Source organism: Rhinatrema bivittatum, chromosome 1, assembly GCF_901001135.1.
Source record: "Rhinatrema bivittatum chromosome 1, aRhiBiv1.1, whole genome shotgun sequence".
Lineage (NCBI taxonomy): Eukaryota > Metazoa > Chordata > Amphibia > Gymnophiona > Rhinatrematidae > Rhinatrema > Rhinatrema bivittatum.
This window is the reverse complement of record NC_042615.1, coordinates 160,555,171-160,570,648: the sequence shown is the minus strand read 5'-3', so window position 1 is coordinate 160,570,648 and position 15,478 is coordinate 160,555,171. Positions and strand designations below refer to the sequence as shown.

Here is a 15,478-nt window from a genome sequence, read left to right as displayed (position 1 = left end):
GGTAAATAACAGGGTAGTAAGACAGAACTTAAATAGAAGATATAACATGATGGGGAAACAAATCCAAAGTTAAATAGGGGCTAGCCATGACCTGGCTGCGAGGTAGAGTCATAGTTAGTGAAAAGCTTGAGAGAAGAGCCATGTTTTGAGTTTTTTTTTTGAAGGTTGCCAAGCATGTTTCTTGCCGGAGGTCTGGCGGGAGAGCATTCCATTGAGAAGGGCCGGCTGTGGAAAGAGCTCGTTTCCCTAGGGAGGATTTGATAGGGGGGGGGGGGGGGTGTAGAGAGTGTCTCTGTAAGCAGTTCTGATTGGTCTAGTGGGGTTATGGTGACGAAGTGATATCTTTTGATCAGGTGGGGTGAGATTGTGTAATGCTTTGAATATAATTATGAAGACTTTATACTGGATTCTGAATTTGATTGGGAGCCAGTGAAGGTTGCACAAGATGGGTGTGATGTGCTCTCTTTTACTGGTCTTGGTCAGGATCCTCGCCGTAGCATTCTGCAGCATCTGCGGGGGTTTGATGGTGTTTGCTGGGAGACCAAGAAGAAGAGAGTTGCAATAGTCTTTTAAAAAAAAAAATGATGGCTTGAAGAACAGAGCGGTAATCTTGGAAGTGTAGAAGGGTTCTCAGTCGTTTTAGGACTTGTAGTTTGAAAAAACAGTCTTTTGTGGTGTTATTGACAAATTTTTGAAAGTTCAGTTGGTTGTCCATGATGACTCCAAGGTTTCTCACATGGGAGGAGAGGATGGGTTGCAAGGTGGGCTGATTGTTGGGGGATGCTTTGGATTCCTCCCGGGATATGAGGAGGAGTTCTGTCTTATTGGTGTTAAGGACTAAGTTGAGGCTAGTGAGAAGGTGGTTGATAGATTGAAGGCAGTTGTTCCAGAAACAGAGGGTATTGTGGAGTGAGTCCTTAATCGGGATGAGAATTTGCACATCGTCGGCGTATATATATAGTGAGTTAACTTTAGATTTGTTAGGAGTTGGGAGAGAGAGAAGGTAGATGTTAAAGAGAGTTGGGGAGAGAATATTCTATCTATGGTAGAATAGGGCTAGTCTGCCCCCTATGGCTTCTTCCCTTGGATGGGTCGGCTGAATCTCATTGTGAGGTGCGGCTGGGGCCTGGACCCAAACTAGTTCCCCTTTTGTTGTGCTTGTTCCGAAAGGACTGGTTCCTGCCTGAAGGGCGGGGCGCTTGATAATTATTTCTGTATGGGTTGAAGTGCTGTGAACCTCTGCCCCTGGAGGACTGGGGGAAGGGTCGCTGGTTTTGTCTTATTCCTGTCCTCCGGTAGGCATGGCAATGGGGACTCGCCCCATTTGTTAGCCAGTTTCTCTAGTTCGCTGCCGAACAGGAGGGATCCTTTGAAGGGCATCCTCATGAGTCTCGTTTTGGAAGATGCGTCTGCCGACCAGCTTTGGAGCCAGAGTTGTCTCCTGGCTGACATAGCTGATGACACTCCTCTGGCCGCTGTGCGCACCAGATCGGAAGCAGCATCCGCAAGGAATGATACTGCTGGTTCCATGGCTTCCCCAGGGGTGTTGCTCCTGATCTGTGATAGGCAGGCATGTGTTACAACGGTGCAGCAGGCCGCTATTTGTAGGGACATAGCGGCGACGTCAAAGGACTGTTTAAGGATGGATTCCAGACGTCGGTCATGAGCATCTTTGAGCGCTGCGCCTCCCTCCACTGGGATAGTAGTGCACTTCGAGACCACGCAGACCATGCCATCCACTTTTGGGCATGTCAGAAGGTCTTTGGCCGCCGGGTCCAGGGGGTATATGGCTGCCATAGCTCGTCCCCCTTTGAATGTGGATCTGGAGCACTCCATTCCAGGTCAATTAGCTGCTGGACGGCGAGAGGTCTGGATCTCCCAGGGCCTCATCGCACTGAACGCACAGGGCATTGGCCTCTTCGTTTTGTGCAGCTCTAATGTGGCATGCTGAGCAGAGGCCTTGAGCCTTGATCTCCGTTTCCGGTGGTGCCATGGGTATAGGCGCATAAATCCTTATTCGCTCCGGCGCGCCTAAGATGTGTGTGCTGGTTGTGCGCACAGGTGTGCGCCCAGCCCGGTAGGCGCGCAATGCGCGTATAACTTATGCGCTCGGCACTTGTGCGTGTAACTTTATGCGCACATGTATTTTGTGCGCCTAGCTAGCTTTGTGCGCCCGGATCGAGACGGCGAATAGGGCCAAGATGGTGACGGCGACTACGCGGGCAATATGGCGACCACCTCGGAGGGTCTCCACGTGGGAGGACCCTTGGATCTAGCCGGAGCCTGGCCCTGTTAGGGCGGATCAACCCGGTGGCACTGGTCCCAGCCGGCGACCTGTGCGACTCCTCGAACCTCGGAGACCGGAGTCTATGAAGAAGATTTCTATCTTACCTTGTCTTCGGCGCTTCCGGGTTTCGTTCCGGGCGGTCTCCGGCTGCGGGGGGAGAGGTCAAATACTTTCACCGCCGCGCTCAAGGATGCACCCACTGCCTCTCAGCTGTGCCCGAGATCGGGGGCTAGGTCCCCGCTGTGGATCGGCGCCGGACCGAGGCTTACCTCCGAGGGACCACGGAAATCACCTCGGGAATTCTCAACTGGGGGAGGGACCCGAGAGTATCACCGCAGGAGAGCGGGGCTCGTCTGTAGAGGTAGGTTTTCTTCAGATCTTGGGTTTTCTCCATTGAATTTGTTCTAACGCTGTGAGAGCGTGCAGGTAGTCCCTAACTGCTGTGGAGATGAAAAATACTGAAGAGCTGCACTTCTGCAGGGGTATATGTACTAGGGGCTGACGTCAGATTGAAATCTGATCCGTCTCCAACTGCTATCAGGAGTACACAATACCCATTGGTCCTGAGTCCACTGCTACACGCTAGGAAATCTTGTTTTGATCTAGTCTGTTCCTGCTCTGTGCAGCTGGTGCCAGTGGCTGAGAGCTAAAGAGGCTGCATCAACAGGGTAGGCAGAATTGCCTTCAGGCCTATTTAAGCAAGTAGGGGGGCTTGTTCTGCAGAGGAACCAGTCAGAAGTGGGGAAAAAAAAGCAGGAACAGCTGCAGAAGGTTGAAGCCAGGCAGGGAGCCCTGTAAAAAGAGAAATAGAAACAGTGGTGTGTCTGTGTTTGTGTGACTGGGAGCTGCTTGGGTTGTCTGTGTGTGTGTGTGTTTGTGTGAACGGGAGCTTACCTGGATTTTGTGTGTGTGTGTGTGTGTGTGTGTGTGTACGGGAGCTTACCTGGATTTAGTGTGAGTGAGTGTGTGTGTGGATGGAAGCTTACCTGAATTTAATGTGAGTGTGTGTGTGGATGGGAGCTTACCTGGATTTAGTGTGTGTGTGTGTGTGTGTGTATGGGAGCTTACCTGGATTTAGTGTGTGTGTGTGTGTGTGTGTGTATGGGAACTTACATGGATTTAGTGTGAGTGAGTGTGTGTGTGGATGGGAGCTTACCTGGATTCAGTGTGAGAGAGAGAGTGTGTGTGTGTGTGTGTGTGTGAATGGGAGCTTACCTGGATTTAGTGCGAGTGTGTGTGTGAATGGGAGACTACCTGGATTTAGTGCGAGTGTGTGTGTGAATGGGAGACTACCTGGATTTAGTGTGAGTATGTGTGTGAATGGGAGACTACCTGGATTTAGTGTGAGTATGTGTGTGAATGGGAGACTACCTGGATTTAGTGTGAGTATGTGTGTGAATGGGAGACAACCTGGATTTAGTGTGAGTATGTGTGTGAATGGGAGACAAGTCTTGAAAAATGAGTTTTTAACCTGAACTGACGGAGTATCTTAAACATCAGAAGAAGGCTTATTCCAGAACAGGTGCTATGAAGAAAAAAAAGGCATGAAATTGGAAGGGAGAGGAAAAAAAAAAGACAACAAAGAGAAAATGGCAACAGACACAGAAGGTCAGCAAAGAGCATGTTTTATGAATATTATCAGAGTGGTACTGAAGAGATAAACAGGTTGAAGAAATGTGTGAGTCCTGAGAACCAGGAGGCAAGACTGCGAACACAATTCTGTTTTGATTCAGAAGACAGAAGGACCAACAGGAAATACAAAATATAGGCAGGAAAATAAAGGTTCAGTCCTGGAAGAGGCGAGCATACATCCAGGATTCTGCAGAGGACAGGGGCTGGGTGTGTTTAGGCGTCTTTCCAGTCACTACATTTCTTGAGGTTTGTTTGTTTTGTTGCGTGATGCATTTTGAGAAGCATGAGCTATGTCAAGGAGGGAAACATACATAATTTGCCAATATCGGAAAACTATGTGCATCTCTATTTAGATTCTCCATTATATTTTTTAATTGAGTGCCAGGGCTTTCCGTTCTCCCTCCCTGCACAAGTGATACTTACTCTCTTGGAAGCATTCTGTGTCTGTACAGTACGACTGGGATTGTCTCAACTGAAATGATAAAAAAAAAAAAAAAGGCAGAGTTAACAAACAGGACAGGCTCAAGCAACAAAGATCAAAAAAATTATATTAATACTGTACAACTTATGTGCACAGCCCTGTACAACAAAATTTACATAGTTACGAAGTGCCTGCTCCTGAAATCGTATAAGCTTTAGCCTATGCACAGAGAAATAATAAGACCTGTTCCAAATTACATAGCAAGTGGTGGATAAGGGGAATGGCAACAGCGACAGGGGTCTCTGAGCTCCAATCTTGTCCTTGCTCTATAGTATGCTTTATAGGTCCAACATCAAGGAGCTAAATAGGTCTGGCAACAGAAAAGAGCTAGGAAATGGTAAACAGTTTCCATTTAATTTTTCTTCAGCAGGGAGGAGGAATAGCCTAGTGGTTAGAACAGTGGACTATGAACCAGGAGACCAAGGTTCAAGTCCCGCCGTCGCTCCTTGTGACCTTGGGCAAGTCACTTTACCCTACATTGCCTCAGGTACAAAAACTTAGATTGTAAGCCCTCTGGGGATAGAGAAATACCTACAGTACCTGAATGTAAACCGGTGTGATATCTCAATTGAGATGAATGTCGGTATATAAAAATAATAAATAAATAAAAGTAAATAATAAATAAATGTTCACAAATTATATTTTGGTGACTTATCTTAAGACCTACAAATTAAAAATCAACCAATGGAAAGTTGTGCATCAGGAATCAATAAAAAGGGAAAAATGTATTAAGGTTAAGAAATGGATGAATGCTTCAAATATGGAAACACTATTTTGATTACTCTTGAAACCTTTGAGTAATATTCATTTATTTTATTTTTAACATAGTTTGTAGAAATAAGGATTAACAAAACTTATAGGAGATACTTTTTTACTGAATTAACTCAACACATCTATGACTAACTTTCCAGAGCTGTGCTCCTTTTATCAGGTGAATGGAGAAACACGCAATCACACTGAGTTCAATATTCAGCAGTGCGGGGAGCAGACAACTTATCTAGCTAAAGTTAGCCAGATGATTTGTCTGGTATACTCAATGGAATGCTGTGATTAGCAACTCAGCTGAATACTGCGGGATAAAAGAGCATGTTTGCTTACCGTAAACTGTGTTTTCCGTAGATAGCAGAATGAATTAGCCATGCTATTTGGCCGACATCATTGGACGGCGCGCCAGATCGGACATTTCTTCAAAGATCAAAGTCTTTGGTGCTGCGCATGTGCGGCACTTCCCGTGCACAGCTCTTGGGTCCTCAATGGCAGTTGTTCTCTAAGCTATAAGGTTTTGGATGTATAGGTAAGATCAGAAAAACTACACGTCCAGGGAGGAGGGTGGGAAGCATGGCTAATTCATCCTGCTATCTACAGAAAACACCGTTTACAGTAAGCAAACTTGCTCTTTTCCATCGATAAACAGGCTGAATTAGCCCTGCTATTTGGGAATCCCCAAGCATGTGTAAGAAGTGCAGGTATGGAACAAAGTAGTGATTTGTGATACTTGTTGTCACATACGCTTTTTTTTTTTTTTACTTCTTGGTGTACGTGCTTTTCTGATCTAAAACATAGGATAGGACTGCTTGACCAAGCATGCTGACTGAAGTTGTTGAGTGGTCTAAACAGTTTTGAGCTGTGAAGGTATGAACTGAAGACCAAGTTGCAGCTCTACAGATGTCTTCCATTGGAACATTCTTTAGATGCGCAATAGAAGATGCCTTTTTTCGAAGTTGGTGTGCTGAAACTGAGCTTGACAAAGGAGCTTGTGATGAGCTATGGCAGAATTGAATGCAGTTTGAGATCCAGTTGGATATAGTTCGTTTCGAGACGGCAACCCCTAGCAAGTTCGGGTTGAAGGATAAAAACAATTGTGAAAATTTGTGAAAAGGTTGAATTCGTTGTTTATAATACACTAGTGCTCTTTTGTAGTTGAGACTCCCTTTTGTTAGCATGAGGCTTAGGAAAAAATATTGGAAGCATATTGCTTTGATTGATATGGAAAGCTAATACTACCTTAGGTAGGAATTTTGGATGAGTTCTCAGAACTACTTTGTCTTGAAATAATTGCAGGTAAGGAGAGTAATGAACTAAAGCTTGACGTTCACTTACTCTGCAAGCTGACTTTATTGAGACTAGAAAAACTACTTTCCAAGTTAAATACTTTAAATGAGAAGACAGTAAGGGTTCAAATGGAGGTTTCATTAAGTGTGACAAAACCGTTTATGTCCCAGGGAACCGGAGGTTTTCGAACTGGGGGACGGAGATTGAAAAGTTCTTTTATGAAACGAGTTATTAAAGGATGTGAGGCTATGGAAGTGCCATTAAGTCTTTCATGATAAGCTGCTATGGTACTTAAGTGTACTCTTACTGTCGAAGTAGCTAAGACTGACTTGGAAAGATTATTTATTATTTTTATATACAGACATTCGATCTCAACTGAGATATCACACCAGTTTACATTCAGGTACTGTAGGTATTTCCCTATCCCCAGAGGGCTTACAATCTAAGTTTTGTACCTGAGGCAATGTAGGGTAAAGTGACTTGCCCAAGGTCACAAGGAGCAACAGCAGGACTTGAATCCTGGTCTCCTGGTTCATAGTCCACTGCTCTAACCACTAGGCTATTCCTCCTCTGAAGCAAGGTGGTCAGGATTTGTGTAGGTGTTGAAGAAAAGGGTGGAACCTTTTGAGTGTGGCACCATGTAGCGTACCTCTTCCATTTGAAGGAGTAATTCCTCTGTGTTGATGGTTTCCTTGATGCTATAATGATGTGCTGAATGTCCTCTGAAAGAGTGAAATCCCTTAAGATCTCGCGTTCAACATCCATGCCTTTAGGTGAAGGCATGGACGAGGTGAAAGAGGAGTTTCGTCTTCTTGTGTCAGGAGATTTGGATCTTGACCTAGATTCCAAGGCTCTATTTCGGAGTACTGTACTAGATAAGCATACCAGTTTTGTCTCAGCCATGCAGGAACTACGAGTATCATTTGGGATCAATCTTGAATCACTGTCCTTGATATGAGAGGAACTGGTGGAAATACAAAAAGAAGACCCTGCAACCAGGACATCAGAAAAGCATCCTGTCTGTATCTGATGGGGCTGTGATGGACTGAGTAAAATTGTCGAACCTTTCGATTCTGTTCTGTTGCGAAAAGGTCTATCAAGGGTAACTCCACTGGAAGAATATCTTGTTTGCAACCGTTTGGGTCAGCGACCATTCGTGGGAGTAAAATATTCTGCTGAGACTATCTGCTAGCGTGTTGGCCACACCTGGTAAATAGGTTGCCTTCAGCAATATTGAATTTTGGAGAGCCCAGTACCATATCCAGATGGCTTCCCTGCAAAGAGTCCAGGAACCTGAAACTCTTTGTTTATTTATGTAGAATATTGTGACCTGATTGTCCATGTGAATCATTAAGGTTTGACCTGTTAATAGATGTGTGAAAACCTTTACTGCACATCGCATGGCTCTGAACTCTTACATATTGATTGGATATAATCTTTCAACTTGCGTCCATAGTCTTTGCGATTTGTAATGCAATAGGAGTGCTCCCCATCCCTGTGTTAAGGCATCTGTTAGGATTAAGTCATGTACTGGGTCCTGAAGAGGAGATCCCACTGTTAGATCATTTGTATTTAACCACCAGTTGATTTCCTTTGCCATGGAGTCTGTGATTGTTATCTTTGTCAACATGGGCATCAGGAACTGAATCTACTGAGCTTTCAACACCCATTGAAGACGACGCATACAGAGTCAGGAATGGAGTACCATGTAAACTGCTGCTGCCAAGTGTCCCAGAAAAATCAGAATGTGATGGTCATAACAGTACCCCTCCTCTTAAGGGCCCCCCCCCCCCGGGGGTTTGGGTTTGCGAGGATGCGTGGCATGGAACTGCAGGATGAGGTCTTTGTTCAGGATATTGGCGGCAGGTTCCCAACTGTTCTCCTCAGGCCCAAAGCCCTCCCATAGATATTCCCACGTTCTCTAACGTCCAGGACATCTCGGACTTGATATGTGACGTCCGCTTCATAAGAACATAAGAACATGCCATACTGGATCAGACCAAGGGTCCATCAAGCCCAGCATCCTGTTTCCAACAGTGGCCAATCCAGGCCATAAGAACTTGGCAAGTACCCAAAAACTAAGTCTATTTCATGCTATTGTTGCTAGTAATATCAGTGGCTATTTTCTAAGTCAAATTAATTAATAGCAGGTAATGGACTTCTCTTCCAAGAACGTATCCAATCCTTTTTTAAACACAGCTACAATAACTGCACTAACCACATCCTCTGGCAACAAATTCTAGAGTTGAATTGTGCATTGAGTGAAAAAGAACTTTCTCCGATTAGTTTTAAATGTGCCATATGCTAACTTCATGGAGTGCCCCCTAGTCTTTCAATTATCCGAAAGAGTAAATAACGGATTCACATTAACCTGTTCTAGACCTCTCATGATTTTAAACACCTCTATCATATCCCCCCTCAGCCGTCTCTTCTCCAAGTTAAAAAGTCCTAACCTCTTTAGTCTTTCCTCATAGGGGAGCTGCTCCATTCCCTTTATCATTTTGGTCACCATTCTCTGTACCTTCTCCATCGCAACTATATTTTTTTTTTAGATGCGGCGACCAGAATTGTACACAGTACTCAAGGTGCGGTCTCACCATGGAGCGATACAGAGGCATTATGACATTTTCAGTTTTATTCACCATTCCCTTTCTAATAATTTCCAACATTCTGTTTGCTTTTTTGATTGCCACAGCACACTGAACAGACGATTTCAATGTGTTATCCACTATGACGCCTAGATCTCTTTCTTGGGTGGTAGCTCCTAATATGGAACCTAACATTGTGTAACTATAGCATGGGTTATTTTTCCCTAAATGCATTACCTTGCACTTATCCACATTAAATTTCATCTGCCGTTTGGATGCCCAATTTTCCAGTCTCAGAAGGTCTTCCTGCAATTTATCACAATCTGCTTGTGATTTAACTATACTAAACAATTTTGTATCATCTGCAAATTTGATTACCTCACTTATCGTATTTCTTTCCAGATCATTTATAAATATATTGAAAAGTATACAGATCCCTAAGGCACTCCACTGCCCAATCCCTTCCACTGAGAAAATTGTCCATTTAATCCTACTCTCTGTTTCCTGTCTTTTAGCCAGTTTGTAATCCACGAAAGGACATCGTCACCAATCCCATGACTTTTTACTTTGACAAGGTTCCTCGTGAGAGGCTTCTAGGAAAACCTTCCAAGGACAGTGGCTGAGACTCCGGTGGCTTTTTATTAAATCCGGATAGCACCAAAGGTTTTAGTAGATAAACATGGAAGGCACTGTGTAACTTAAGTGGGGAAGGCAGCTGGAGTCTGTAAGTGACTGGACACAGATGGCGAAGCACAGAGAAGGGGCCAATATACCTGGGAGCGAAGCGAGCCGAAGGCAGTTTGAGTTGGATAAACCTGGTGCTGAGCCATACTTTATCACTAGGTTGGGACTGGGGTGCTTCACGATGATGTGCATCAAAGGACCTCTTTGATCTCTGGGCAGCCTGCTAGAGCAGCTATTGGGTATTGTGCCACAATTGATGCAATTCTTGAGCAGTTGACTGTGCTGCTGGCGAGGCCACGGACAGAGGGAGCGGTAGCAAAGGCTGGCGTCCATAGACCACCTCGAAAGGAGACGAGCAGGTGGAAGCAGACTGATGAGAGTTTAGTGCGAATTCCACCCATGGAAGGAGGTCGGCCCAATCATCCTGCCATAAGCTCACGTAGGCCCGCAAGAATTGCTTTAAGGTTCTATTAGTCCTCTCAGTCTGCCCATTGGCTTGGGGATGGTAAGCCGAGGTGAAATCTAACGAAATGTTGAATTTTTTGCAAAGAGCTCTCCAAAAGCGTGCTGTGAATTGAACTCCACGGTCCAAGAGACTCTTGGACTGCATGGGGAGGCCATGGAGCCGGAACACATGCCGGATGAACAGCTTAGCAAGCTGTGGTGCAGAAGGGAGACCAGGTAGAGCCACGAAGTGGGCCATTTTAGAAAAACGGTCGACTGTGACCCATATGGTATTGTTACCATTGGAGATGGGCAGATCCACTATAAAGTCCGTCGCAATATGGGTCCATGGCTCGCTCGGAATGGGGAGTGGTTGGAAGAGTCTGCATGGTCTTCCTGCTGGAGGCTTATGACGGGTACACGTAGGACAGGACTCTACCTAAGCTTGGGTGTTCTTTCTTATGGTAGGCCACCAGTAATACTGCTGGAGTGTAGAGAGAGTTCTAGACTGGCCCGGATGTCCTGAGGTCAAAGAGTTGTGAGCCCATCGAAGAACCAAGTCTTACTGGCACTTCTTTCCCTATTCTGCTACAATCCTCACAACATTGCCTGCCACTCTATTTCTCGGTTAAGACCATTAGGGACCAAAGTATCCCATTCATAAATAAATCTCTGTTCTCTCAACAACAATTTCTTAGAAATATTGCCCCCTCGTTTATTAATTTCTTGATGCAATACTGTAAATCTCAATTCCTCTTCTGTGTGGGACATTTGTGTCCAATATTGCACTAATGGTGCCTATTCCTTTTTTGTTCTGATGCAGCTCAAATGCTCCCTAATCCTCACACTCACCATCGATTTACAGTATTGCATCAAGAAATTAATAAAAGAGGGAGCAATATTTCTAAGAAATTGTTGATGAGAGAACAGAGATTTATTTATGAATGGGACACTTGGGCCCTAATGGTCTTAACCGAGAAATAGAGTGGCAGGCAATGTTGTGAGGATTGTAGCATAATAGGGAAAGAAGTGCCAGTAAGACTTGGACAATATAGTGTTAAGAATTGGTATGCGGCACTTTGTGGTATATTTGATTGGGAGAAAAGAGTTGAAAGATCAGATATTTGATCACCGGAACAGTAAAGACATGGTGTAATTTTGGGCAGAATATTAGAGGTCCTGTTAGTGTGGTGGGGTGGTTTGTTTGGGAGACGTCATAGGAAGTAAGGCTTGGCGGGATATAGAGCGGAATATATATAGAGGGGCAGAATGGATAGGTATCAACGTGCATGCGTGGCGTGGTAAAGGTTCCAGCAAGAGAGACGCAGAGAAGCTGTCGCATTGACCCCTTGGCGAAATGAAGGGAAGTGAGTAAGTAAAAACTTTTTGGAGAAATGTTGATTTGTATGATTTTTCGGCTAGAATTAGAGTAAGTGTGGCACTTCGGGTTTAAAACGGAGAAGTGAGAAAGTAGTAGGCATATACGCTGGTTGGAGGGAGAAACAATACACATGCGCGGTTAAGTCGCATTATTGCAAAGCAAAGTAAGTGAATTTAATTAGCTGGTATAAGGTAATTAAAAACAGTCGGTGAGGAAAACTTGTTTTGCAGATAATCTAGTTTCATACGGGAAGTAGCATATGACGTTTTGAGATTGGAGAGAGCAGTAAAGCGTATGCGGGGTGGGGCAGAAGCTGCACAGTGACGCAGTTTTAAAAGTATTAATTAGTAGTGAACAACAAAACCGGGGGTAGAAGGTAGAAGTGTGAATGTATTAGGTGCATATGTTGGTAGGAGAGTGAAATAATAACAACATATATTGCCATTGTTGAGTGGTAATGTGCATTAGTGTCGAGTAGTGACTTTGAGGTTGTAAAATGGATGACTGGGGGATGGGTATCGCCACATGTAGAGGGTGGTTAGATTTTCTGTGAACTGCAATAAGGGATGATGGGTTTACGATCTTAAAAGTTGGAGAAGTTGAAAAAATTCTGGCAGAAAAGAAGTTGTGATATGGGTGTTATGCTCAGTCTTGTGAACCCTTGGGCCGACGGGAGGATGGAATACCTTGCGGAACATCTGTAGGTTCTCTCGTTGGGTGGCGAGGCAGAGCAGAAGATGAGACCAGCTGACCCTCGGCACTAGAGACAGAGGCGACTGCGGAGGCAGATGGAGATGAGAAGAGGATCTGTCTTCACCACTGGAAGTCTGCGGTCCCCCCAGGAGGAGCCCGTAGGGACCCAGACCGCTGGGACTTAGGTAGACCTTAGAGAGGTCAAGGTATCTGTGCAAGGGCTGACTGGAGCTTTGCCCTGGAAGGCCACGGTACCCCCCCCCGGGAGGAGCCCGTAGGGACCCGGACCGCTGGGACTTAGGCGGGCCCTTGGAGACGGTAGTCCAGAAGAAGTCCAAGGTCAAGTGCCAGAGGGTCGTCGCTTACCAGTCCGAGGTCACACACCGAAGGATCACCACTTGCCGGTCCGAAGTCATACGCCAGAGAATCACCGCTTGCCAATCCGAAGTCACACACCAGAGAATCACCATAAGCCAATCCGAAGTCAGGAACCGGGGACACCAAGACGAAACAGGAACAAGGATCCAAAGCTCAAGGAACTCACCGAAGTAAGCAAACTAGACGGCGCTGGAGGACGTTGCCAAGTCAGGGAACGGTCAGAGGAAGTCTCCTTTTATACTTCCTCTGGCCCGGTGGATTGGGATCAGCTGTAGGCAATTAAAGGGATGAGGTCCCTTTAATTCTGGTGAGGAGGCGCGGCCTCGCACCTAAGATGGCAGCGGCCATCTTGTATATTGGGCCGCGGAGGAGAGCTGTGAGTTGCCACGAGGAAGGAATGGGCACGGCTCCTGACCTGGCGGCTAGCCCAGAGGGCCGCGCCAGGTCAGCACGACCCCCCTATCTGACCTCCGTGCTGGGCCGCCGACGGCCCAGCACGGAGGTCAGATAGGGGGGTCGTGCCCGCGGACGGCCGCGGAACACAATATACCTCCCTCTTTAGGGCGCCTCCCCAGAGGCCTAGGCTTAGACAGATGGTCTCTGTGGAATTGCTCCAGCAGATTCCGGTCCAGGATATTAGCCAATGGTTCCCAGGAGTTTTCCTTGGGGCCGAAGCTCTCCCACGCTATCAGGTACTCCCACTTCTTCCGGTGTTTCCTCACATCTAAGATCTCCCGGACCTGATAGGTGAGGTCATCTTCGGAGGCAACAGGTTGAGGCGTGCTGGAAGGCCACGACTAAACCAGAGGCTTCAGAAGGGAGGCGTGGAACGTGTTGTGTATCTTGACAGACGGGGGAAGACGAAGTTGATACGAGACAGCACCCACCTGTCAGATGATGGGAAACGGCCCGATGAATCGCGGGGCCAGTCGCGTTGATGGCAGCTTCAAGCGGATGAACTGCATGCTCAACCAAACCTTTTGGCCTGGCTTGAGAGGCAGGTACGGTCTTCTGTGCTGGTCAGCATACCTTTTAGCTGCCTGGCCGGCCTTGATCAGGGCACGTTACGTGGATATCCACAGACGGTGCAACTCATCCGCAGAGAGTTGAGCTATCTGAGACGTAACTGTGGCGGACGTGGCTGTTTCCCATACACTATCTGAAACGGGGAGGATCCCGTAGCCGTGGAGATATGGGAATTTAGCGCAAATTCGGTCCAGGGTAGCAGGCTAGCCCAGTCACCTTGTTTCTTATTGCCATACAGATGGAGAAATTGTTTCAATGTCTGGTTTGTTCTCTCTGCGAGACCATTGGTCTGTGGATGGTAAGTGGACGTGTAGTCTAGGGTGACATCGAACTTCTGGCAGAGAGCCCTCCAGAACTTGGCAGTGAATTGAGGCCCTCGATCTGACAGGATACCTTTAGGTAGGCCATGAAGCCTGAAGATGTGCCGGACGAACAGCTGAAACAGCTGTGGTGCAGACTGCAATCCTAGCAAAGGCACGAAGTGCACCATCTTGCTAAAGCGGTCAACGACCACCCATATTACCGTGTTGCCAATAGATAGTGGCAGGTCCACCACAAAGTCAGTTGCCACATGGGTCCACGGTTCAGAAGGCGCAGGTAATGGCTGAAGTAAGCCTGGGGTCGAACCGGAGATCCTCTTGTGGCGAGCACAGGTCTGGCAGGACTCCACATACGCCCGAACATCCTTATTTACCTTTGGCCAGCAGTAGTACCGGCGTAGGGTCTGCAGCGTGCGGGATTGCCCTGGGTGGCCGGAACAGCGGGAATTGTGAGCCCATGCCAGCACTTGTTTCCGCAAGCGTGGCGGGACCAGGGTTTTCCCGGGAGGGATGGTCATGGTAGCAGACAGGAGGATACGGGATGGCTCAATGATGTACTGTGGTTCCTCAGAACCTTCCGTTGAATCAAATACCCGTGATAGGGCATCAGCCTTAACATTCTTCCCGGCCAGTCTATATCGGAGGATAAAATTGAAACGGGTGAAGAACAGGGCCCACCGGGCTTGTCGCGGGTTGAGTCGTTGTGCCCGGTGCAGGTATTCTAAATTCTTATGGTCTGTGAAGACCGTAAACTGGTGTTGTGCCCCCTCCAGCCATGGGCGCCACTCTAAGGCCACCTTGATGGCCAAGAGCTCCTTGTCACCAATGGCATACTTCCATTCTGCCAGCGAGAACTGGCGGGAGAGGAAGGCACATGGGCATAGCTTATGGCCTTCTGAGGCCTGGCTCAGAACGGCCCCTACTCCTTCCGAGGATGCGTCTACCTTGATAAAAAATGGCCGCTGCGGATCCGGATGCCGAAGGCACGGTTGTTGTATGAATGCCTCCTTGAGGCGACGAAAGGAAACCTCTGCTCCTGGAGGCCAATTTTTGGGATCCGCGCCTTTCCGGGTCAGGGCCGTCATCGGGGCAACAACAGACGCATAATGAGGAATAAAAGACTGATAATAGTTTGCGAAGCCCAGGAACCTTTGGAATGCCTTTAGTCCAGATGGCTGAGGCCATTCCCGAATGGCTTTTAGCTTTTGCGGATCCATGCGGAATCCCTGACTGGAGACTATATATCCCAGGAAGGGAAGAGACTCCTGCTCAAACAGGCACTTTTCAAGCTTCGCATACAACTTATGTTCCCGGAGGCGTTGTAAAACTTGGACGACGTGCCGGCGGTGGGCAGCCAGAGTGTCAGAGAAAATCAAGATTTATTTATTTTTATTTATTTAAAAACTTTTCTATACCGTCGCTAAGTTATATACCATTGCAACGGTTTACAAATAGGCACATTTAGGCACATGTAGGTTATCGTACATTCTAACAGGTGCCAATAAAGTTCGG

At 46.7% G+C, this 15,478-nt stretch overlaps 1 protein-coding gene across 3 annotated transcripts in view; it reads right to left on the bottom strand.

Annotated features, from left to right (window-relative positions):
- SMIM14 (small integral membrane protein 14) overlaps positions 1-15,478 on the bottom strand; it is a 235,850-nt gene that overhangs the window by 85,727 nt on the left and 134,645 nt on the right. For all 3 annotated transcript variants that reach the window (XM_029589231.1, XM_029589240.1, XM_029589248.1), the window contains one exon: positions 4,343-4,391. In XM_029589231.1, coding sequence (XP_029445091.1) covers positions 4,343-4,391 — 49 coding nt within the window. The remainder of the gene's footprint in view (positions 1-4,342; positions 4,392-15,478) is intronic.